At 39.5% G+C, this 26,026-nt stretch overlaps 1 protein-coding gene across 22 annotated transcripts in view; it reads right to left on the minus strand.

Moving 5' to 3' along the window:
• Positions 1-26,026, minus strand: part of SOX6 (SRY-box transcription factor 6) — a 420,354-nt gene that overhangs the window by 16,021 nt on the left and 378,307 nt on the right. For 17 of the 22 annotated variants that reach the window (XM_060275933.1, XM_035120001.2, XM_035119983.2 and 14 more), the window contains 2 exons: positions 18,564-18,675; positions 400-633 (listed from right to left, as the gene is read on the minus strand). In XM_060275933.1, the coding sequence (XP_060131916.1) occupies positions 400-633; positions 18,564-18,675 (346 nt within the window). The remainder of the gene's footprint in view (positions 1-399; positions 634-18,563; positions 18,676-26,026) is intronic. The other 5 variants (XM_035119932.2, XM_035120051.2, XM_035119915.2 and 2 more) reach the window with 3 other exon arrangements.

A 26,026-nucleotide genomic window follows, 5' to 3' on the forward strand; every position in this document is an offset into this window, starting at 1 on the left:
ATATATATAGAGAGAGAGAGAGAGAGAGAGAGAGGTCTGCTCAGAACTAAGCTCCATTGAGTTCAATGGGACTTACTTCCTGTAAGTGTGCATAGGCTTGCAGCCTTAGTTTTAAATTAATCAGTTTTTAATTAATCAGAGGACAATGAGCATAGCAAATCTACGGAAAGACAAAACATTCTAACAGCAAAGGGCATATAGGAGTTGTTTGCTGTTGTTTGCTGTTCCATATCTAACTTCTACTGATCCCTCCCACATTTGCAGTATTCTGGAGTTCAGTAACTTGATTCAATCAACAAGTCTAAGAAATTATTCCCTCTCACCATTCATAATCTGCATATAAAATTGCAAAGCAATTACCAGTTTTGATTGCGCTGTTATTAATGGTATTGTACTTACCAAGGATTTTGCTAATATTGGAGTTGTGCATGTCAGGAAAAGCCTGAAGGATTTTTCTGCGTTCATCCTTTGCCCAAACCATGAAAGCGTTCATTGGTCGTTTGATATGTGGCTCACTGCTACTTCGGCCCCGGGCGTCCCTGTAGACTCGAGCTTCAGCCACAGTGGCACCTCCTGTTGGCCAACAATAATACTGCTGTAGTTTAGCTGCAGAGCCATTCATTGCTTTACTTCCTGTAATATCAGAGCAGGAAGAAACAAGATGGATGCAAATATTATTACATTGTCTGGATTATGGGGCTGCTACCTATGATGCCCTGTCCATTTCAAGTTCTTGCTTTCTGCTTTCAGATCTATGACACAAAGCACTTATGAATTCATTTATTTGAGTTTATTCATGCTATTCATTATTCATTCTTGTAGGAGCCAATGAGAAACTTCAAAGGCATATTAAATTTTGAGCTTTTAATTTCTATGCCCTAGATCAAGTGTGGGGAACCCCGAGGTCCTTGGACCAAATGTGGCCTGCCAGGCCTCTCTGCCTAGTTCTTAGAACTTTCCCCAGATCACCCCCTCACTGGCCATGCTTTGTATACTCCAGTGTTTTGCCCGGATGGAATGGGTAATTGGATTTTGATAATGCCTCTTGCTTGTATAGATGGACAATAAAATGAAGCATGTGAATGTGTTTAAGAACTGGTCTATGGTGGAATGATAAATTTGCCTTCATTGTTCCATCCACTTTTACCTCTCGCCCTGCCCAGTGCTTTTTTCTGGGGGTATGCAGGGCTCCATATACCCCTAAGCATTTTCTGAATCTAAGTTTGGCCTCATTGAGGGGCAGTATTTCAATATGAGTAGGAAAATGAGAGTACCCCTAAACATTTTTTTAGAAGAAGAAAAAAAGCACTGGGCACTGGCCCTGCCCACTAGTGGTACGTCGTCCTGGAAAAGTTGCCCAGAAGAGAATGTAGCTCTTGGCAGTGCTTTTCTTCTAGGAAAAAAAACACTGATTCTTGATCTGAAAAAGATGCCTCACTCCTGCCTCAGATATGCCTCTGAACAGGAAAGAAAATAACAAACTGTTAAATGTATGGGAAGTAGGGCAAAGCCATGTTTTAATATGCCCATAATAATAATGACCTGCTGACCAAAGCTCTCCTATCTTATTTTTCCATGTGTAGTTCATCTAAATTAGTCTTTGCCCAAATGGTATTAAAATCACCCAGGATATTTGAATAACTAAAACTATAGTGCATAGAAGCCGATTTCTTCAAGGCGGACACAATTCTTAATTCAGGTATCCTTTACTGAATAAATGTCTTTGAGGTGTTCCAAGTTCAAGGAATTAACACCAGTACTTGTGCTTCAAGCTGTCTGATCAAGCTTATGATATAACATGAACTTCATTGTTTCCCACTCTGGTGGACACATCAAGGTCTTCTATGGATGCTTTTCATCAAGTATCTATCCCATTTAGCCAAAGAATTCATGCAGGTTTACATGTTATTACATGATAGATACATGTAATAACTGGAGCTATGGTATGCATCCAAGCTCAGAAGTGGTGGCTTTGTGATCCTCAATTGAAATATTTGGAATCATTCTTGATATGCTTTTGAAAGACAGCTACATTTGCACAATAAAAAATGGCATGAATAATTTTTAAATTTGATGTATGTCAAAACAACAAAGCATATCCCTCACGTACAACGGTATTTCAGATCTCTCCCCTCCAATTCAAATACATATATGACAAATCCTCAACGCCTATGAAATGACAAAGCTTGATGAAATCTAAACTGTTATAAATCAGTAAAGCTCTGTTTACTTCACAGTGGACAGATGATTTACATCAGCTCAAGATCTGAATCTATATTTTAAATTATGTAGAATCCTAACTTGGCTAAATTGGTGTAAAAAAAGCTCCTGTATGTTAAGGTGCACAATAATTTTTTTTGTTGTTTTGTGTAGGCAATTCATTTTTATGGATAAATTCTTAAGACAGAGGATGCATAACTAATACGTTACCTTTTTGCCACTTTGCCCACAGTACATTAATTTCATTTAAAATGCACTGACCATACAGGATAAATTGATTTCACTTTATAGGGTGTTGACAGCCATGTTTATTGTGCAGTGAAATGTAGTATAGCTTCAAGCTGACAATATCCATCAACATAGGGCAATATGCTGACTGCTGGGCCAGATGAAGACATACATTACCCTGGAAGCAAAACACTTATTTAGATGTGACACTGTCTTCTCCTGAGGATCACCAGGGTAATTTATGAAGCCCTCAATATCATTACTTAAGAACTGACACCAGTTCTGCAATTGCACGCAGATAAAAGATGACAGGTCTGCTGTGAATGTCACATGTAAAAGTATTTTAATAGTGGTCTAAGTTTAACTACTCTGCCATGGCTGTTCAGCATTTACTAGCTGTAACTATTACTGCAGCATCTCCATCATAAAAGCAAGTGGATTGAAGTGTACTTGGCACCTAATCCAAAATCAATAGGGTCAAACTGGAGTCTTGCTACAAGGCTCAGTAGGTTTTAGACTGAACTTAGAATAGTTTATTTCAAAATATTGCAGTTCTAATGGGGATTGTCCTCTTACTATTTTGTTACTTTATTGGTAGTGCACTTTTACTTTTATATTCTTAATTCTGCAATAAGAATGGCTAAATAATTAAATTTCAAGTACTGTATGTACAGCTGATATACCTGTGCCCTTCTACACCTGTAGCTGTGTTTCCTTGTAATGGGTGGGTGTGCACGCACGTGTGCAAGGATTTAAGTTGGTCCTTAACTACCAAGCACAAGGGCCTTTGAATTATTGGAAAGTTCAATTAGTACAAAATGCATTTGGCAGGTCACTAATATTGGGAGTTGTTATATGAGTCACGTGCTTGGAGCACATGATCTCCCCTTGCAAGTCTTTAAGGGCAAGGAAAAAAATCTACCAAATTTTCACTTAGAAGCAAATCTGCATTGTGAAAGAAATAAGTTTTCCCCAGTAAATGCCAGATCCTGAAAATTACTTTAAAAAAACCCATTTCCTTGCTATCCAAAATGAATAATAAAAATGCCACCTCCCCGCAATTTTGCAGTCTACAAATGGGCCTATGAAAGGGGGGCAAGGCATCGGTGCTGTAACTTATGAGAGCTTTGCTGGCTGCCTGTTGGCCACCAGTCTCTTTTTGGGCTCAAGTCTAGGTGCTGTGGATTACCTACAAAGCTCCAAAAGGCTTGGAACCCATGTACTTGAAGAAACACCATTTACTACAGAAGCCTATCCAAACTTACCAGTCATCCTCTGATGCTTTGTGCTCTCTCTCTCTCTCTCTCTCTCTCTCTCTCTCTCTCTCTCTCTCTCTCTGACACACACACACACACCACCTGAAGTTAGGCTGTTGGTGACTGAGCAGAGGGCTTTTCAATTGTGCCTCATCTGTGGAATGCCCATCCCAAGGAAGCTCACCTGGCACAGACTTTTATTTCTGTGCCAGGCAAAGACCTTTTTACATGTTCAGGCATCCTAGTATTTGTCCCCCCACCCGCTGTCTGCTGAATGTTGAGGTTTATTTTAATTGCTATTTCTACTATTTTGTGAAGATTTCATATATTCATTGTTATTACTTTACTGTAGACCAGCTTGGTGGTTTTTAAGAACAAGCAGCATAAATGTATTAATAACAAGAATAGTATTATCTTTATAACACAGAAAAAGATGGGTAGGAAAAGACTCATCATAGAATTGTAGGGTTGAAAGGAACCCTGAGGGCCATCTAGTCCAATCCCCTGCAATGCAAGAATCTCAGCTAAGGCACCCATGACTGCTTAAAAAACCCCAAGGAAGGAGAGTCCACAACCTCCCCAGGGAGATCGTTCCGCTCTTACTGTCAGAAAGTTTTTTCTGTATATTTAGTCGGAATCTCTTTTCTTGTAACTTGAAGCCATTGCTTTGAGTCCTACTCTCCAGAGCAGGAGACAACAAGCTTGTTGCCTCTTCCATGTGACAGCCCTTAAGTTACTTGAAGAGTGCTATCATATCTCCCTCACAGTCTTCTCTTTTCCAGGCTAAACATACCTAGCTCCTTCAAGTGCTCCTCATAAGGCATGGTTTTGAGACCCTTGATAATCTTGGTTGCCCTCCTCTGCACACGTTCCAGCTTGGCAACATCCTTCTTAAATTGTGGCACCCAAAACTGGACATAGTATTCCAGGTGTGGTTTGACCAAGGCAGAATAGAGTGGAACTAATAATTCCCTTGATCTGGGCACTATACTTCTGTTATGCAGCCTAGAATAGCATTAGCTTTTTTGCTGCTGCTTCACACTGTTGACTCATATTAAGCTTGTGGTCCACCAAGACTTTTCCATGCCGCCACTATTAACAAATACCTCTCTATCCCAAACAGAAGAATACAATCAGTCATTTTACAAAGTCTCATCTGAACCTTGTTTAGCTGTGGCAATTTTTTTTTAAAAAAGCAACAAATTACTGAATTCCTATCTGCTGCAGCTACATTTCCATGTTTTGTACAGCTGCTCTTGAACCTTTAAAACGGAACCTAAAGAAATATGGAAAACAGCCCTTAATTCCCAGTGCTGAAATCAGTCTGAAACCATTTTAAAAATAAAAGTTGATCAATTTTCCCGTCTCCTCCCCCACCCACTCTGCCCATATTCACTTCTATCTGCTGAATGGCCAGAAATGTTAATTGGGTAAAGTTTCCCCAATCCAGCTTTGGGTCATCCTCTCTTCCCAGGGCAACAAAGCCCACACTGTTCAAGAGTGCCCGCTCACCTGACAGTAAGAGCTGTTCTACATCCCTAGGAAGGTGATGGACTTTCCTTCTTTGGGGGATTTAAGCAGAGGTTGGATGGCCATCTGTCTTTTGTTGAGATTCCTGCATTGCACAGGGTTGGACTATAGTACCTTCCAACTCTACAATCCTATGATCCTATGAAGAGGCAGCACTTGGGGCTGCAAAGGGAGGAGGAAGCCCTGTTGAACAGGTGGCTCTCTGTTTGTGGCTCCAATCAAAAGAATTTATTCAATAATGATTTTAATACAAAATGAAGTACTACTAGTATTACAATTGTTTAAAAATATTATCTTGCATCATTTAATTGTTTGTCTAGCTGTCAGCATCTGTCATGACTTTTTCTGTGCTGTAATTCTCTACTGGGCATGGATGAGAAAGGACAACCAAAAACAGGTGTAACAGAAGGTAAGGGGGTTGTTTGGCAGTCAATCTTTTGGTGACTACCACTGTCTAGTTTGGATTAGGAGAGTTCAATGTGGGAAGTGGCACAATGCCTTGTGAGGAAGACTTAATCAATTTATCAAGGACATCCAGTTCATCTGATTGGGTGGAAAGAAACTTTAAAAAAAAGACAATATTGAGTTTATTATCAGGTCTTTACAATAATCTTGGCCTAAATGCAGGTGAATTAGGTTTCTCTCTCTATCTCTCTTTCAGCATTGTAATAAAAACCTGAAGTTATTTTGGAGGGCAAACCCTGAGGCACATTTGTTAAAGCAAAAAGAGATGACCCCCCCTCCTTCCCCAAAAGCATTTTTTTAAAGAAAAATTAAATCAGTGCTCTTTTGTTAAGAAACCATTCTTAATTAGAGTCATAAATTATAAACAGACCAAAAAAGTCATGAAACTTTTCTCTCCATCTGCCTTAAACAAGCCTACACTTGAAGGATTTAAAAATGAAGCCAGTAAAACCTTGAACTTCTCTACTTGATCTCTGAATGAATATTTTTGCCTCGGCCCAAAGGCTGCCACAAAAGAATTTGTATTAAATGAGCTTCTGTAAATAAGTAACAGTCACGTAATGTACCTGTGCTAAGCATCTTAGTAGTTCAGGAAGATGTTCAACATACAGTATTGTGATTTTCAAAAATTGCTTCTGTTTATAACCTTTACTATGCTAGAGATGAAAACTTAAGCATTATGCACTCAGCCTAGTGACCAGAGTAAGTTTGGACACCCCCCCCCACCTTCTTCTTTCAAGCTGAGACCCATACAATAAATAAGAGTTGCTTTGGACTACAAATCATTGCTAAGCCACTCATAACGTGAGTCAAATAGTAGAAAAACATTTATCTTTATCTGCTTATGGAATTTCATCAGGTTTTGCAAATCTATTATCTTATTTTGATCTGCCAGTTACAATAGACTAGCTAGAAAACAAAACGATTAGGAGAGAAATGGGAATTTGCTACAGGCGGAAAAACAACAATAGAATGTTATATATAAGGAGGCAAACATTTAGCATTGGCTCAAGAAACAGGAGGCATTCCAGTATGAACCCAACAGAATTTTTATGGGCCTCCCAATGATGCTTAGAGGACCACAGCTGCTGTGTTAAAAGAAAAAATCCAAACAGTATGCAGAAAATGCACTCACTGGAGACAAAATAAAAACACTTGTTTGTGTTTAATGACTAACAGGCCATTTGCAAGTGTACTGTTTATAATGTGGTCACAGAAGCGGACTTTTGACTTCCGTAATTCAGAATCTGGTTAGGAAGGATTTGAAATCACTGCAGAAGGAGTAAGATTTGCCTATGCAAATGACTTGGAACTCTGCTTCACAGCTTAATAAAACTAAGAACTAGATCTTTTTATTCTGGTTTCATTGATGTCACAGTACTTTGGCACAAACATATTACAATTTAGGTGGATACTAATACTGTAACTCCTAAAACCTCCACTTCAAACTCCCATTAATTTAAGTGAAACTTACTTCCAAGTAAGAGTACTTGGGATAAGTTCCTGACACCTTGGTCTGAAACACATCCCCAAAATTCAGTGGCTTCACCAGAACTTACAACTGTGTCACAATGTACCAAGGATCAGACCTAAAGCGTCAAGCTGTCTGACCCCAAGTTTAATCAACTGCTCAATCCAGTTTCACAAACCAAATTGGCTCCACTCAATCTGACAGTATTCCTTATGCTCTAAAAGAGCTTCAAACAGCTGCCCTCTATTCATTTGCCTCACCTTCTCATTACCAAAGCCCCTCCCTTACAATCCCATGCTGAGGAAAACCTGAGATTGACTCCCCCCCCCCTCTGAGAACTACTCGTAAGCAAAATTGCAACTTTAATCCAAAACAAAGAAGGAGGGGAGCCCAAGCATCTTCTGTCAAAATAAATAAAGTGTGCATAGCTGCCAAGTTTTCCCTTTTCTTGCGAGGAAGCCTATTCAGCATAAGGGAAAATCCCTTTAAAAAAGGGATAACTTGGCAGCTATGAAAGTGTGTGTGAGAGAGGAGATGGGTTAAACAATATTCTATCAAAAGCAAAGGAACAAGTAGACCTTATCAAAATTCCATTTACCCAAAAGAGTGGAAATATTCAGTGTGGGAAGGAGAAAACCTAAAAGTAAACTGACTTCAAAAAGAGATTTCTCAAACAGCCTCTATTAGTGGAAAGTGTGAGGAAATTTATTGCTAAATACCCAATTTCTGGGGTGGGGAATCCTCCTCCCTAGGTTACAATACCAATTGACATATATGTCTGTGTGTGGCTAATGAAAGCTCATTTCAATTGAATTGTTAAAACAAAGAACAGGAACCAAGAGGCTGAAGAGGAGGGCTTGAAATCTCCTTGCAAGTAATCTCTTAGTGCCTGGTGCTGCTGCACAAAACAACCCACTCAGCAAGGAGCCAGTGTGGAGCCAGGAGGAAGAGAAGAAAGGAGCTGGCATGGGGAGGGATTTAGAAAACACTCCCCTGTGGGAAAGCTTTCAAGTTTGCTTACTGAGGGCAGAATGCTAAAGTTTCAGGCAAGGAAAAGCAGGATACATGATTCTGCTGAGAGTCCCAAATCACCAGAAGTTAAATGTAATGGGGTGCAAGGGAAGGAGCACCATAGAGACGATGGAGGAGCATTTAATTGGGTGAGGGCAATCAAGCTGCAAGCCAGGTAAGAGTGGATTAAACTTTAATTTTTCATGTCATTTCAGATTTTTATTTATTTTTCCTGGATCTTGGAAAAAACAGATGGGTGCTGTTGGAGAGCAGTATGATTTGGATTATGCCCTAAAAAATAGGAACTCAGATTCCTAACTCGCAGTAAAGCCCAGTGTGGACAAGCCCATATGAGGACACCAACTGAGCCAATATATGAGATCCCCAATTTGTAGGTTGATCCAAAATTTTGCACAGAAAACACACACACCATCTCTTTCCATATCCTCTTCATTTTAGTGATCTCTTGCCAGATTCAGCTTTTTCAGACAATATCACCTTCTTGCATACTCCAAAGTGTGTAGGAAACTACATACCCGCAGCCCAAACTGATGATGCCAATTACCAAATGATAATGAACTGCCATTGCAACTCAATATAGAATGGACTTTCTTTTACTCTATGTGTGCTCTCTGCAGTAAACCTATGGAGTGGGATTCACTTAACAAGTCCTGTCAACGGAGGTCCTTGCGCAATCATATCAACGGCCCAAGTCATTCGGATGTTCCAGATACTGGCCAGGCTTTGAGATGAGCACCAGTCATATCAGCTGGAAATTGCTGCAGAGCCACCTGGAAACCCATTGGATTCATCATCCTTTCTATTGGAACCCAAAAAACCCCGTTGGCTGTCACTGGTGGAAATAATAACAGTAAAGAAGAAGAATTCGGATGGGAAGTGTGGGAAATACAAAGATCTAATAGAAGAGAAGGAAGGGAAGCTCAAATTAAAAGAATATGACGAAATAAGACGGGATGGATCCAATACCAGCAGATAAATCGCAAATTCAATAAGGACAAAATTCAAAGAGGATTCTTGGACAAGCCATCGCTGTTAGAAGAACATCTGCTACATAGTAACAATAAGATCATTTCTAAAATGTACAATCTATTACTCGAGTGGGAAGTCAAAGATGAGATAACAAAGGAGACAATTGTCCCAGGCTGGTTGGGAAAAGCCTTCATGGCAGGGAGCAGGTGTTCCAGAAGTCACAGCCAAGACAGTATGTATTTATTATATATTTATTATATTTACATATAATAAATATATTAGTGCTCCAAGTATTAATAAAAGGAAAGAAAAACCAGACCAGAGAGTGAGAGCTTCTGACTGCACAAGAGTAAGCTACGGGTACATGCAGCCCTACTGCCAGATACTACACCATATTTGGTAACAGGATAACCTTCACCCTAACCTTTTAAACAAGGTATTATTAAGCTGGGATTCGAACTCAAATCAATCTGGGTGAAGAGTGCCTTAGTTTAAACCTGAAAAAAACTATGACTGAGATCCGGAATCCATTTTAATATTTAAGCAACCTGTAAAACATTGCACTTCCAGAGATGCTAAAATATGCAAACTAAATCCAAACATTGGAATATATAATGTAGCAGAGGTGAAACTGTGTATTTTTTTTAAAAAAAAATCAGCACTTGGTTGCAATACTGTAAAGCAGCATTATTGCAGAGAAGTCATCTATTTTTCCTATTCCAGACTCCATTCTTTCGTAACATCAACAAGAAGAACTGAAGGGAATTCCCTAAGGTCAACTCTGAGGAAAAATAAACCTCTAATTCAATAAACTCTGCTACTGCACTGAAAAAGGCCTTATTATTGCAACATCCATATGGAGTCAATTGGACATTAATGACTAATCAATCCCTCCCCTTTCTGTTCTACTTATAGTGTCACAAACCATGTTTAGATTAGACCATTTCCTGCTTAGGATCGCTCAAAATGGCTTTTGTTCTTCCAAAGCTGCTCTGATGAAGGCTGCTTAAACAAACACACGGCCCAACTTGTGCAGGAGTTATAAACTGCCATATGTGAATGAACAAAGGGGCCATACTAAAGCCTTTTGTGGTATTTGTTAATGTTTTTCATCTGAGCTTAAAAAGACCTAATGACTTTGCGGTGAGCTGATGCATGTGGCTCGTGGCTTTGCAAAATGAAGGAAATTCTAGCCACTTAGATTTCAGCATATATTTCCCACTGTTCTTTGAGCTCAGTTTTGATGGCAAAGTGTTTATTGTTGTCGTCGCAAAATTACATTTGTTTTACCCTAGCAAATATGGTTGCCCATTCCCCCACCCCACTCTTGAGAATAGGTTCTTTCACAATGAGAAAATTTACACCTACAGAATTATCTTGCTCTTGACCACTTTGAAAGCAGAAGTCAAAAGCAATTGACTTTCCTCTGTAACAGAAAAATTAAAGCATGTTAAACATCTGTCACATCCTCCAGCTTTTATTAGTGATGGATGGTGACATACATATATCTGAAACTATTTTGAATGGGCTATTTTTAGCTCCCCAAAGCCAGCTAGACATGTTAAATTCCATAAAACCCCAAGGAATCTTGAATGAGCTATCAGTACCTATTTGTCATTATTAAGTGTAGATTTGCTTGAATTAAATTAATAGTAAAAAGTAACCTTCATTCAAAACAATGGTATAAAGCATTGTCGTAAATGAGGCAAGGTTTGTTGCAGGTATAGGCAGTGGGGTGCTTTTACATGCCTACATCATTATAAATTACTCTGAAATATTTTGAGCAGAACTCCTCACTTTTTTTCCTAGGGGCAAATTTGATCTACCTTGCAAATACCATGGAGTGTATCGAAATCTGCTCTTCTGCTAATAGAATAGACTTCTATTTGAGCAATAGAACTTCCCACACATTCTTTTAAGAGAATTTGTGGACATAACAGCACAGATTTATTTTTGGAGTGGGTAAGGGGGAGGAAAGTAAAGTTCCATTGTGTGATAAGAATTCCACTCATGTAGCACTGGATACAACCCAATGGCCTCATTCTCATGGTGACTACCCCAAATGTAATAACATTGCTCACAACGTCTTCTGTTTGAAAATGCAATATGTAAAGATTTCCATGTGCAAGTAGATGTCACTTGTAAAAAACCTGCAAAGCCATTCTCCATCCAAGTAACATATACAAAAATGCATATACTAGGGTAAAGTGTGCATAAATATGCATGTATTAGGGAAAATAACATACTAAAACAGGCATCCCCAAACTGCGGCCCTCCAGATGTTTTGGCTTACAACTCCCATGATCCCTAGCTAACAGGACCAGTGGTCAGGGATGATGGCAATTGTAGTCCCAAACATCTGGAAGGCCGAAGTTTGGGGGTGCCTGTACTAAAATGTGTGTTAAATAAATTTCCTTGTTTCCTGTAAGATCCTATCTGTCCTCTTCCCCCCCCCCCGACCTATCATTGGAAACTCTGATTGTACAGGATTCCTAATTACAGGGAGATCCTGTGCATGTATGCCAAGCTGCCTTTTATGGATACATTGACATTCTGTGTTAAATTTTGCCCATAAGGAAATAATTCCCATGTTGGGAAAAGCACACACATGCTCATGTATGAAGTGATTAGTTGCACTGTGAATATTTTTTGATGCCAGTGATACTGGCAAATGTATATATTCTTGCCAATATATTGAAAACTATAGCGATGCATAGCCTGTGGAAAAGTACTTCCTATAGAGCTGGCTGCAGACTGCAGCCTCAGGGCTGGATAAATCATAATACTAAGTATGCTATAACAGAGGGCCTCTATGGTGTTATTATCTGCAAATATCTGATACTGAAAAGTTCTGCTTGTCCTGCACTGTACTCCTTTAAGAGTATATCTGAAAATGGGAACTTCATCACATGGTGGCATGTGTTTTTGAATACCAACGTCAGTATCCTGCCTAGTGTAAGGAATGCAATTGCTATGCTTTCCAAAGTGTAGCATATTTTAAGTGTGGTGTAAGTAGGAAGAAGCAGTTTTGAGTTGTTTACATATATGAGGCCTAAATACTTTAAAATGCGGTTTCTTCTTTAACAAATGTTTAGCTGTTCGGTTATCAAAAGACAGGTAAAGAGTGCATGGAGAACAAAGCAGACAGGGCCTGGTTTTTCAGCATTCCTTCTGGAAACATTTCCTTGCCTTCAGCTGGCTTTTTCTGTTTCATGGTATACCCCCTTTCCACTCTCAACTGTCATAGCAACTCTCCCAAATATTTATATGTGACAGATACTGGCTACAGGAGTCATTTCCCTCCCTGTATTTTATGAAAAACTGTCACAAAAGCAGACGATGCTTTGTCATGCATGTACTTCCAGCTGTTTACACCTCAGCGTAGTAGGGTGTTAAACAAGTTACCTCACAGTTTTGGATTCTGTTGGCAGGCTGCCATGATTGATCGGCTTGCACAGGACACAGTGTCTGTTTCACTATTTTTCTTTCTCTCCTTCCCCTGACAGGTAAAAAACTGACCTTTTTTCTTTGTCTTTCAAAGGGAATTGTTTTTGCAAGTGGAATTTTGCTACCACTTGAGTTATGTGGCACTCCTTGTTCTGAGAGCCAGTTACATGGAAGCTGAACAAGAAGAGCTAGTAACTTCTTCTTTCCTTACTTATGTCTAACATATTATGAGCCAGTGATAAGCATTGTGGGCATCTGAGTATACAGTAGTACCTCGGGTTACGAACACGATCCGTTCCGGATCGCGGTTCGTAACCCGAAAAGGTCGCAAACCGAGCGCCATTTCTGCGCATGCGCAAAGCGCATTTTTTGCGATTTTTGCACTTTGCGCATGCGCGGGGCGCGCGTGTGCCGAAAACACTTCTGGGGGTGCAGAGTTCGTAACCCGAACTGTTCGCAACCCGAGCGGTTCGTAAACCGAGGTACGACTGTATACAGTTACCTTCAGAAAAGAGGCTTTTCCATTTGAAAAGTTTGACACTTGTTATAATGCATGTGACTTTTTCCTGCCAAGTGCTTCTGAAAGCCCCAAGGGAGTCACCTAGCTATGACTCAAAAGCATAGCCTTGCAAGCAGTACAGAAAAGCTACAAGCCCACAGCATTTTTACAAGTCTACCTGACAATCTAGATGTGAATTTAAAAGTCATTTCTTTGGTAGGAAGTAATCTACAGTTTAGTAGGGATGCAGGTGGCACTGTGGACTAAACCACAGAGCCTAGGGCTTGCCGATCAGAAGGTCGGCAGTTTGAATCCCCACGACAGGGTGAGCTCCCATTGTTCAGTCCCAGCTTCTGCCAACCTAGCAGTTTGAAAGCATGTCAAAGTCCAAGTAGAGGGATAAATAGGTACCACTCCGGCGGGAAGGTAAATGGTGTTTCCGTGTGCTGTTCTGGTTTCGCCAGAAGCAGCTTAGTCATGCTGGCCACATGACCTGGAAGCTGTATGTGGACAAACGCTGGCTCCCTCAGCCTATAGAGCGAGATGAGCGCCGCAACCCCAGAGTCATCCGTGACTGGACCTAATGGTCAAGGGTACCTTTACCTTTAATCTATAGATTTAGACCTTCTAAACCTTAAAAAGAACGCCACCATCTGTTCTGATATCATTGGGAGGGGGAGAAAAGAACACTCAAGAACCTTTAATTTCCCCCCACCTTGATGTTAGGTGTTATGCCTGAACAGGGAATGTGAACGTTAACAGGGGATGTGAGGCTGTGCACAACCCCCCAACATCCCTGTGTGCAGGCTCTGCCTGCTCCACCCCCAAACATTTTTGCATTGAGTGGGAGGTTTTGAAGTTCCCAGTGCATTTCATTCAGCATGCTAAGAAGTCTCCACACAGTCAGGAATTCTGATAAGGCAGGCTATTTGGTTGCAGGGAGGCTTTTAACTTAGGAACCTCTTCAGAACTTCCCAGGCAATGAAGAAAGGATGAGGGTGGAGCCATCACACACGGTCCTGGTCACCTTCCATAGGCTGAAAACTTTAGCACTTCAGTAGGAAACCTCAGGCCTCCTCAGGTCACACATCGTACTTTGTCTTGCTTCACAGTTTCAAGAATATGAATTTTTACCTTAAAATATTTAACAAGTGGCCAGGTTGTGCTTATTCTCTCTCTCTCTCTCTCTCTCTCTCTCTCTCTCTCTCTCTCTCTCCCTCTCCCTCTCCCTCTCCCTCTCCCTCTCTCTCTCTCTCCCTCTCCCCTGCAGCTTCACAATGGCCTGCCTTTCTAGTGGTTGTTTGCCACTGCTGCCTCCTCTACACTTGCACCACCATGGCGGTCTCCTCCATGCTCAGCCACCTCCTCAGCCAGTACACTTGGAGGTGACAGAGGCAGGCATGCGTATGGGGCATAGGAGGAAGCTGGGTGTGGAGGTGGCAGCTGTGGTGCATGTGCCTTAGGTTGCCTCATGGGTGGGCCAGCCCTGCATGTCTTTCAAAGTATGCCAACTGTTGCTTCCTCCATGGCCTACTTTTCATGAAAAGAAAACATAAAAAGATAGTTTTGGGTGCAAACTGAAGAAGAAACTAACAGGTATTAGTTTTATCCTGAAAGTAAATTATGGCTGTCCTTCTAAAAATAGCAAAATGAACTTGACAGTGCTCAGCTCAAATCAATGCCAACACATTTTTAAAACTAGACCTTCTACCAATACTGATGAGCCTCAAAATTACTTTAAGCGGTTTTGGCTTTCATGTATTTCTGCAATAGGAAATATATTACTAAATATGATGTAAACATGCAGATGTTAGAGAGCTTTTTCTTATAACTGAGTGGGGGTAGTATCTTTCCTTTTTTGGAATATTATAAATCTACTCACATCTACAGGAAACTACTGCTGCCTTTTCCTCAGGTTCCACAAAAGATTGATGATTCCCCCCCCCCCATATATAAATTAAGTTAAATTTAATAACTAGAACTGTTAACCGGGAATTGGCTTATAAAGGCACAGTTCATTTGTTAAACTTACAATCCCCCTTTTAAATTTTACCTAAAGTATTAATAAAATTATACATTATACATAACAAAGTGAGCATGTCTACAGTAGGGTTGTTCTGGCCATATGAATTGCATATTTAAAGGTGTCTGTTGTTTAAAGCAACCTTTTTTCTTACATTTTGAGTCTACACCTGAAGTAATAGGACTTCACCTGCAGAGTGAAGGCAGTGCCTCTGTGACATTAGCTTTTAGTCTAATCCCCACTCCCATCTCATTTGCTCCACAAGGCAAACACAGTTTTTATGTATGGTTAGACTTTGAGAAATGCTAAATGTTTGAAGGGGGGAATCTCACCAATAGAACATAATGCATTTGCAAGGAAGTTCTTCCAGGTAAGGACCAAACTAGACATTAATTGATAATTCCATGATTGATTGATTGATTCATTCATTCATTCATCCATCCATTCTTAAGAAGCAGATTTTCCCAATGAATCCCAAAAATTATCCAGTCCCAATTATCATAAAATAATTGTGCACATAAGTCCGTCCCCCCCATAGCAGTTTGGGGAGGAACCAGAATCAGAGCATAGACACATGGATAATGGGTTATATCCAGTTCAAATCTCCCCCTTTCCCAGCTCACTGTACCACTATACGAAAAGTTTGCAGGTAGAATCATTATATAGATAGGAAAATGGGAAAAATTAGGTGTTATGTGCAAATTTACACACACACACACACACACACACACACACACACACACACATGGCAGCCAACTAACTAGTCCTGAAAATTCAGACTAGTTCAGATCTTTAAGAAAATTTCCACATTTTAAAAATTAAAGCTCAATTCGTATTTCCACTTGCTTTTTACAGTTTATATTAGGAAGGGCAGCTGCAGAACATGATACACACATCAAGTTTGAATGTAGCTGTAAAAAAATTCTTAATAGAACATAACATAATTTCACCCCAGTAGATGTTAATAATACTAATTTTTGGAGCTTCCTTTACAGCCTTTTAGGCAAAAGACTACAGGATAATAATTATAAGAGCTCCAAACAACATTTTCTCATGTTAGGTCACCTCTAAACCATATGTATAAGAACATTTAAGTTTAATTTGCTTTAATGGACATGGCATATATTGACCAATGACTACCCTTTTTAATCTGCTGCAAACGTGTATGAAGCCTTAGAATCACATTAGAGCCAAATAAATGGTTTTACATTACTTATAATCATGTAATTTTTCTCTATAAAAGAAAATACTTAAAAGCCAAATTCCGGTCAATGGCCAAAGCACTGCTGGCATGCTGAAAATGAAACAAAAATACAACCTTGAGCTATTAGTTTTTTATGATCCATGGAGCTCTGTTCTAAGAGCATTCCTCCAGTACCCACCGCAGTATATGATTTCTAAGATTTCTAAGATCCTAAAACAAGGATTTGTTTTAAACCAGTCTTCCCCAATTTGGTGCCTTCCAGATGCTTTGGACTACAGCTTCCATAATTTCTAACCATTGGCCATGATAGTTAGGGCTGATGGGAGTAGGAGCCCAACAATATTTGGAGGACACCAGATTCAGGTACAGTGGTGCCTCGCTATACGAAATTAATTCGTTCCACGGGTCTTTTCTTATAGCGAAAAATTCGTCTAGCGAATCCCATAGGAATGCATTGAATTTTTTTTGAATTTTTTTTTTTGCCCATAGGAACACATTAATTGAATTTCAATGCATTCCTATGGGAAACCGCGATTCGCTAGATGAATTTTTCATAAAACGCATTCGTCTAGCGAGGCAAGCTCCGCTCGAAAAATCCTTTCGTTAAGCGGAAATTTCGTTAAGCAGGGCATTCGTTAAGCGAGGCACCACTGTATGCCATTTTGAACACTTCTTCCTGACGAAGCTAGCTGAACTAAGTGGAACTATTTGAAAGGCTATCCTGTCACTACAATCATCAAAATAACATAAGGCAATGTGTTATGCAAATGTAGAAAGTGAAAGGATGTGAGAGGGAAATGAGTTAATTTAGGGAAGCCCTGAGGTAACTTCCTGCCAGAAAAGCAAGTACAAATATGTTTTATTCTCTTCGTTTCACATAATGCAAATAATGTACAAGCCTATCCAAAGATTATAAAGTTATTATTCTATCCCAAAAGTAATATGTGAGGTGGGACTATATTGTTGTGCTGTTTGTTTGGTTAATTTCTTTTCTATTATTACAGTATTATTTTGTATTTAAAAATCCAATGAAATAAAAAGTTTAAACAATTAAAATTGGAAATAATATGCATACAATGAGAAAAATCTAACCTGAAATATGACCAATTAGCAACGTAATTTCCAACAGAGCTGTCAACCAATTAAAGGCTTTTAGTTGATTAATGGCATTGTTTTTAACTGATCAATCCAAGTAACTAATTAAAATAAACATTACAGTGTGCAGTCCTTGACCATTGAAATCAATGGGAATTCTTCCATAGGCTTGAACAGAATCTTAACTACAACCCTTCAGATCTCAGTGCAAGTATGTTTTTGCAAAGATAGCATGTTCCTTGAACTAATTGGCACAAATACCAGCACTCCACATCCTTTCATACTGGGCATCTCCAATTAAAATTTTACTGTAATTAATTCAGCAATTGATCAATTAATTGGATAATCCACTTCCTTGCTCTTTTCTTCATTATAGTAATGATAACAAACTTAAAAGTTCTGCAGGGTCTCTTAAGATGACCAGGGGTCATACTTGCTGATTACTGAATATTGCCTATGAATATGTGAGGAAGTGATCATCTGTAGTCTCTGACTGAATTCAGCATTACTGCCTTCACTTATCTACAGCTATTTGGATCTGGGGCAGCATAGGATGGTAATGCTGGGATTATTCATATGTCTGAAGGTGACAGGTGACAATTTCTGCATTATCTGAGCCAACCCATATGCACATTTCACTGCTCATATGAGTTTTACCCAATATATCCAGTAAAGCATATGGCCAGTCAGCTTCCATGACTGCAGGTTGCTCCAAAACCAGAAGTCCCTACTCAAAGAATCTGCTATATGATCTGCGGGCCACCATATAAACATTACACTAGTTGTGTGAGCACTTAAATGCACATGCCACCCATCTGAGGTGACATACTAACTAACTAACTAACTAACTAACTAACTAACTAACTAACTAACTAACTAACTCAAGAGAGCCTTCTGAGAAGAGTTGAACCAGAGAGTAAATAATGAGAGCAGAGAATGCATATTGTATGGAACCATTTTACAACTAGAACTTATGCTTGCACATGTCACTAGAATCCATGCAAAATGCCTCAAAGCTGTGCATGGGGATATAGCTGCACAATGCTCATTTAAGACATCCAACTTTTAAGGAGCTCAAGGAAAGCAATGCTCAGTGGCTCAATAGATTTGTTACAGTAACTCACCCTCTGCATCTTCTGGCCTTGTAAGATCAATGACTCCTGGGCCTAGTTTTCCATCTTCACTGGGCTTCCCTGATAGCTGTGGGCCTAAATTCTCATAGCGTGTTCTTTCCTGCTGAAGAGAAAGGAACATTAAGATTTCCAGTCTGTTCATGTCTGAATATCTTGAGTATATTCATTTTCTATTATACTTCCCTGCCCCTTTGGCTCCCATCTGCACGTCCCCTGCCCTCCGTACTAATAGGTCAGTCCTTTCTTGATTTCCACTTCCAAATTTTCTTGTCCATCTAACAGAGGTTGCAAGTCATATTGGTAGCCAAGTCTTTGTTCCTTACATTGCCCAATCCCACAGTTGGTACCTAAGCATGAGCTAGTACTAGTAAGAGACACAGGTTATGCTTTTTTTCCCCAGAAAGAACACAGATATTGTTTAACTGCAGGTATCAGTTTAGTATTTAGTGTCCAAAATCTAGTTTTCAAATATTCAATCCCCCTCCAGTACTGATTAAATGTATGATGAATTAATATTCAAGCCACTTCCTAAGTTATCTTAGCACCATGGTTGATGCTTCTGTGGTGCTTGCTTCCTGTGCTACTAAATTTAAAGTAATGAGCCCATGTTGAAGGTGTCTACAAGATGATTATTTCCCATAGCAGCAGGGAAAGGGTGATGCCAGTGTGAAAAGTTATCCTATCCTACATTCCTCTCATATAAGAGCGAAGATAGGTGGACGTAGCAGCCCCACCACCATAGCTGCCAAGTTTTCCCTTTTCTCGCGAGGAAGCCTATTCAGCATAAGGGAATTTCCCTTAAAAAAGGGAGAACTTGGCAGCTATGCCCACCACTTTGGTAATGTACAAACTGCCTTTTGGAAGTTAGTTTATTACCATAACACCTTTGACTCACTAAATCTCTTAATAAAAGAAAACCCACAACCACTACGTATTTTACTACAAATGAAACAAATAATTGTGTGAAAAAATAAATCGATTATTTCTAGGCAAGAGCTTTAAACAACCCATTACAGTTCAGGTAAGTATAAAGTAGGGCAGGTAGCATTACTGTGGTGTAGAAATAAGAGATTGCAGCAGAAGCTCTAGAAATTACTAAGAACACAAGGTCAATGGTCCATCTAGTTCACCATCCTGTTCCCACAGTGGGCAATGCCCAATAACAATGCACAGTCCTATATTTCTTAAATGACCTTGGGAGAAAGATGTTGGCATTTGAAAAAAAATGCTAAAATTCAAAACTTAAAAGGCACTTTCTACTAAAACTCGCTAATTTAATGGAAAAATCACCACACAACCACCACTCCTCTCATCGAGATATGCGTTTGCATTGGAACCCTTGAGAAAACACAAGTCTGAATTTTATGCAAGAGGCTTTCAAAGACAAGTATTTCAAAGAAGGAATACTAGATGACAGAAATGGTACTATTATTTTGTCTAGAAATTTGAACTGAAACTCAATGGGAATTTTAAAAGAGAGAGCAAGAAAAAGAAAGGGCTGTGTTTGTTCCCAGAATAAACAACATTTCTGTGTGCTGTAAACTTCTGCTGTAAAACTAGATCAAGAGACAATTTATGTCCTCAAAATATGAGCGGACAAGAGCCTTGAAACAATATGGCAGCACATATCTTCTGACAGTGGTAGCCTCAGTGGTACTCTGTCTGCAGCAACGTGCTAAATAGTTATCATTAATGTATTGTTCTCGTGGAAAAAAAAACAATGTGTTCTCTCTCTTGTCTTGTTGATACTTCTTAAGACTGAACTTGGCATTGTGTTGAGAATGAACAAAACACTGTTGTTCATTACTATGAAACTATTAAATGTCATGTCATCTTGAATTTACAGACATGAAATGCTAGCTTTCAGTTTTGTGAACAGTTTTCTGTACGTTATACTTGATGCATTATGCAGCAGAAGATTGCTGATTGCTGTTCACTCTATTGTTCAATGACCTAGTTCTGTACTGAGCATATTACACATTAGAAGGAAAACAGTACCAAGTTTATCCCCTGAAGAATTGCTAAGGAACCTGGTATTGGTCTTAACAAGCAAAGTGGCTCTGACTCGTTTGCTCAAATCTCTTTGCATTGGTTAGAATAATAGAACTGTAGCATTGAAATGGCCTTTGAGGGTCATCTAGTCTAACCCCCTACAATGCAGGAATCTTTTTGTCCACTACCCTGAGATTAAGAGTCTCATGCTCTACCAATTGAGCTATCCCAGGAGGGATTTGCTGTTCTAGTGGATCATTTTCAGAAAACCATTGCTTACTAATTAGTTCTCTGTAACCAAGTTTGCAAGAATATGTTTAGATTCTTAAAATATTGTTTAGCTAATATTTGGAGTATTAAGGGACCGTGTAAAAATGCAGACTAAGCTTCTTTTCCAGGCCAGGTCATCATGTCGGGGGAAGTTGTTAAGGAGTACAAAGGTGCTGATATCTAGTCAAACAGAGGTTGCCAGGGTGGCAGTGGGCGATGATGTTAATAAAAAGGGAGGGGTTGGCAAGGAGTTTCTGGGAAGAAGAAGCAGGAAGTGGGGAGAATGCCATATGTGGCTGAAGAAGAAGACGTTGCCACAGGAACAGACAGCATGGCTGACTCATCTACTTGTAGATTTGAGCTGGCTGCTTAGGAGGGCAACAAAGGACTCTCTTGTGATGCTAGTGTTGGGAACTCTATCTAGATGGAGGTTGTAAATATGTATAAATAAACCATATTTCCTAAGACACTACAGCCTCTTGTGTGCCTTAATTTTCCAACAGAAACACAAACCCTGGTTTACCAAGACCCCTGGAATCTTGCACAGCTGGGCAGACATTGGGGTGACTTGCAGCAATATTAAAATGTTTAGATAATAACAGGCAGGGCAGGGGGTGGGAACCAACATTACACTAAATTGAAGTACAGTTGTTTGCGTGTCGAGGACCCCCAGGACACCCCTCAAATAAAGACACAATTCACACCAAATTTCTGTTTTGTTTTTGGCATAATTTTTGGCCACAGCTTTATTGAATTACAGTATGTGAGTGGTTGCTTAGGCATTGATTGAGAAAATCTGTCCCCAGCTGGGGACAGAACTGACAACGCAATGCAGCCAGTGAAATCAGTAAGGTAAACAATTTGGGGAGAGAATAAAGCTGGATGCGCCAGGCTCTCACCTCTCCCAAATGCTCCCAGGGGCTCTTGCGTGGCCCTAGCCCCGTGACAGGGGTTCAGACAGGAGCATGGCGTGCCCCTGTATTCCTTTAACAGAATACCCTTACAGCAGCATTGGAGGGGCAGGCACAGCCTATCCATACCCCTCCACCAACCAAATTAACCAATTAACCAATGCCTAACCGCAACCTTACAAGTTGTGACGATTTTTTGCTATGCAGTAGGCAAAAATCAAATGGCATCAGCCAAATGGTGAAAAATCCTACCGGGCCCCTGCCCCAAAAGCAGACGACCCCATGACAGGCATAGCAAGGCCAGCAAGAACAGCCCTAAATAAAGGGAGGGTGGGAGGGTGATCCAATGCGCACAGCGAAAAGAAGAAGTTCAACGCTGCGCACAGGGACTAAAAAGTACCATAACGTCGATCAAATTATTGCAACATAAACTTTTTCCCAGCAACAACTGAAGTTACCCAATCAAATGAGTGGCCAACTATTCTAACCCGCCCAGCAACAGGGGATGTCATGGTTGTCCCCACCGCAACACGTGCTTGCCATGAAGGAGAAGCCGCTTTACTGCATCACTCTGCTTGCATAACCTAACATTCAACCAATTTCAATGTTTCTTGAAGAAAAACTATATTGCCATTATTAATTTCCCACTATAACATGTATGAAGATAATGCTGTTGTGATATGCAAAAATACTGAAACAAAGAACACTGAGAAACATAACTACTTGTTACAGGCAGGCAGGCACAACATTCAGCTGAAGAATGCTATAAGGTCCAATAGTAATACCTCACTATCAGAACGGATCTTGCTTTGCTGGTGCAAAGGAATGACCCTGTCCCCCGGTGACCCACATTTAAAATAGAAGAGTTGGATTAGACCAGGCATCCCCAAACTTCGGCCCTCCAGATGTTTTGGACTACAATTCCCATCTTCCCCGACCACTGATCTTGTTAGCTAGGGATCATGGGAGTTGTAGGCCAAAACATCTGGAGGGCCGCAGTTTGGGGATGCCTGGATTAGACCTTTCTTTAAGTTCCTGCAGTTGGGAAGTAATTGGCATTTTGTACTGTGTTTCTTTTATTTCTTTTTTTCTAATATTTGCATTTAAAATCGTTCTATAAGGAGTGTTAATGTGACACCTGCAATTTTCATGGCAAAAAAAGTGTGTGCTTTAGGGGGAAAAGGGGGGAAATAGCATTCCACTTTTTAAAAAAAATCAACAGAACCTTCTATGTATCAATATGCACATTTGAAGTATCCTTCTAGTCATTCATTCTCTTTGATTTTCTCCAGAAAATATTCTGTGTTAAAAAGAAAGTTTCTGAAAGAATATCAATATTTTGACACTGAAAGAGAAAAGGGAAAATTACATGATAAGGCTCAGGAACTGGGAGGAAGAGAAGTGTACATGGTAATAATACCTAAAAGAATTGAGGTGAATCTATGATTCTGTAATAACCTTCAATGTCTCATTCTTTTGAAATATATTGACTGCTACAATTCTGTATGTATGGTTGCATTTTTCCACTTAAAAGTATACCTCATAGCAATAGTAACTAATTTTCAGGAAAGCTGTAAATAATTAAATAAAAACTATTACAACATAATTGGTAAATACAAACCTAAGTGTATTTCTGAAGGAAAGAGCAATTTAGACTGGACTCCTATGTATATTTACCTGAGAGAAAGCCCAGTTGAACATAGGGAATTATTTCCAAGTAAACATACATAGGGATCACAGCCAGGTAAATAAATGCATCTGTAATTGAACTAAACTAAGCAAATTATAAAGGAGAACAAATTGCAAATTCATTAATAGGAAATGGTCTGTATATTTAGAATATGTTCAGTTGTGTACACTGTTCTCATGCACCTACCCAAATTCTATTTAAATTCCTATTTATAAGCATGCATGTCCATATGAATACATATTCATGTCTGAAAATAGCGGTACTTGTGAAATATACGGTACTTGTGAAAATTTACACACACACTAAAAAATTACTTTAAAAAACCACACACCTGTCTTACACACCATAGAGATAGCTTATTGATCCTAAGAAAACCCTGAGCTCATTTTTTGTTCATTTCAAATTAAACTGCTTCTTGTAGGCATAAGATCCTGAGCATATATCTTGAGTAAAGTAAGTACATTATGCCATGGGACATAATGAACACAGAACAGAATTCTAACTCGGATCATGATTACTGGAAAACCAAGAGGGCTAATGCTTTTAAAGAACACGGTCTATCTCTAAGTACAAAATGGACTCTTGGCTTCTTGGAGATATTGCTACTTTCGTGGTTTTGGGATGACAACACACTGGGGCGGGATTCGTTTTACTAACAACCAAACCTTCATTTTCCATTCAGTGACACGATTAGGCACTTATTTATGCATTGTCAGGCACAAACATGCAGGCAGCATAAAAGTTATTGGGAAAAAATTAAAGCCTGCTTCACTGTGTCGCAGGACCGTTGGTTAAGTGCTTTGAAATGATGATCTATGAGGTAGATGTTGCATATTAAATAAAGATATTTAAATGATAAAGCCTCCTTTAGTGAGCACTGATGAATGTTAAATGTTCCAAGCCACAAAGCTGAGCCATCCGTCATATTCACATGTTATCACAGTCAATGATGGAGCAACCCCAGTGATGACAGATGGACTGTGAGATTATTATCCCCTTATTTCCAGAGTCACCAAACCAGTCTTCTACTCAAGCATTATTTTTAACTTTGCATTAAATTAATAACTTCCTCCACACTTCTGTGGTGGGAATGATCAATGCTTTCCTCCTGTGTGTAAAAGGGAAATGGACTAGTGTAGTCAACTGAAGGAAGTAGGGGAAGAAGCCTGCTCATCCACTGGAAAAATCGGAGTGGGGGGGGGGAGAGAGAGAGAGGCTGCCGGAAACTTCAGCTAAGTAGAATAAATATAAAATTGTGATCTCGGGGAAGAAAAGTAATGATAACAGTAAGCACATAATAATGGCTTTTCTCTGCACTTAGGTAAAAGCTGAATTTTTGATGTGCACAATATATTTTCATAAAATTTTATATACTATGTTTTATACACTTATTGGCTATTCCATAATAATGTGTGCGCTAACAGTAAAATTGCTCCCAAATTTATGTGTGTTATTTATTCTTTCCCACGTAACAATGCTTTTTGTTGTAAAAAATATTCTGTTTATTAATGTAACTTTACAACCACTGCATTCAAGATCCGTGGTAAATTAATGACATTTTTATTATTTTATAGTGTCATTAAATTTTTACTGATCACTCCATCAAACAGAAGCCATAAAGGCCATAATGTAAACTGGGACACTTAGATCAGGGGAGCAGGAAACCATTCCATATAGTCTGAAGTAAACGGCTTGCTATAAATGATATTTATACCATCTTTAAGCATGTGAGAATACTTGGACAAGTTTGGCAAAACTGTTTCAGTACAGCAGTGGATCGTGTACTTAAATAACAGTTTATTTGCCAGCAAGGCAAGGGTTTGTGTATGTGTTTTTAAACCATATGAAAGAAGATGACTGATTGCATTCATCTCTTGAAAAACAATATATGAAATGTAATAATACACCAGGCCCCCTCCCTTTTGGATTACCAAGACTGATCAGACTATAACCATTCCTCAAATTATTTCAACATGTTCACCCCCCCTTGCTATGTATGCAGACGCTGAAGTGGAAAATGGCATACATAGTTGGACAGTGATGTAATACCTTTTATTTCAAGAGTCTAACTTAGTAGTTACCAACATTTATTTCACGAGCCAATTTTGAGACTCCTTGTTAATGTGGGTCATTTACAGAAGCCACAGCGTAAATGCCTTTGGGACCGTTACACACTCTGTGGACAGTATTCCAGTTGCAAAGTGTGCAGACAATTCCAGGATGTTGTCTTTACATGCACAATACATTAAAGTTAAGTTATTGCATATTAAGCCCACTCAAAAAACCAGTAACACCAGTGTCTTGTTTCCCGCATGTTCCTTCCCTAGACCTTCCTGAGGGTCTGAGTCCTGGAAGACCTTCCCAACTGGCCTGGGAAGGCAGGACCCTTACTGACTCCAGCTACATAAGCCAAGGCTGCTGAACAGACTTTTTGGTTGGGGAATTGTTTAAAGGGCTGTTGGGGGGGACAGTTGTGGCTGTTACTGATGCTCATATTTTGTATCTTTATTTTTAGTTGCTATGATTTATGGGGAAAATTTCCAGTTTGGTTGTGTACTTTTTGTGTGTTTTATTTATTGTTTACGACTACT

This window comes from Zootoca vivipara, chromosome 1 (assembly GCF_963506605.1).
Source record: "Zootoca vivipara chromosome 1, rZooViv1.1, whole genome shotgun sequence".
In the NCBI taxonomy this organism is placed as follows: domain Eukaryota; kingdom Metazoa; phylum Chordata; class Lepidosauria; order Squamata; family Lacertidae; genus Zootoca; species Zootoca vivipara.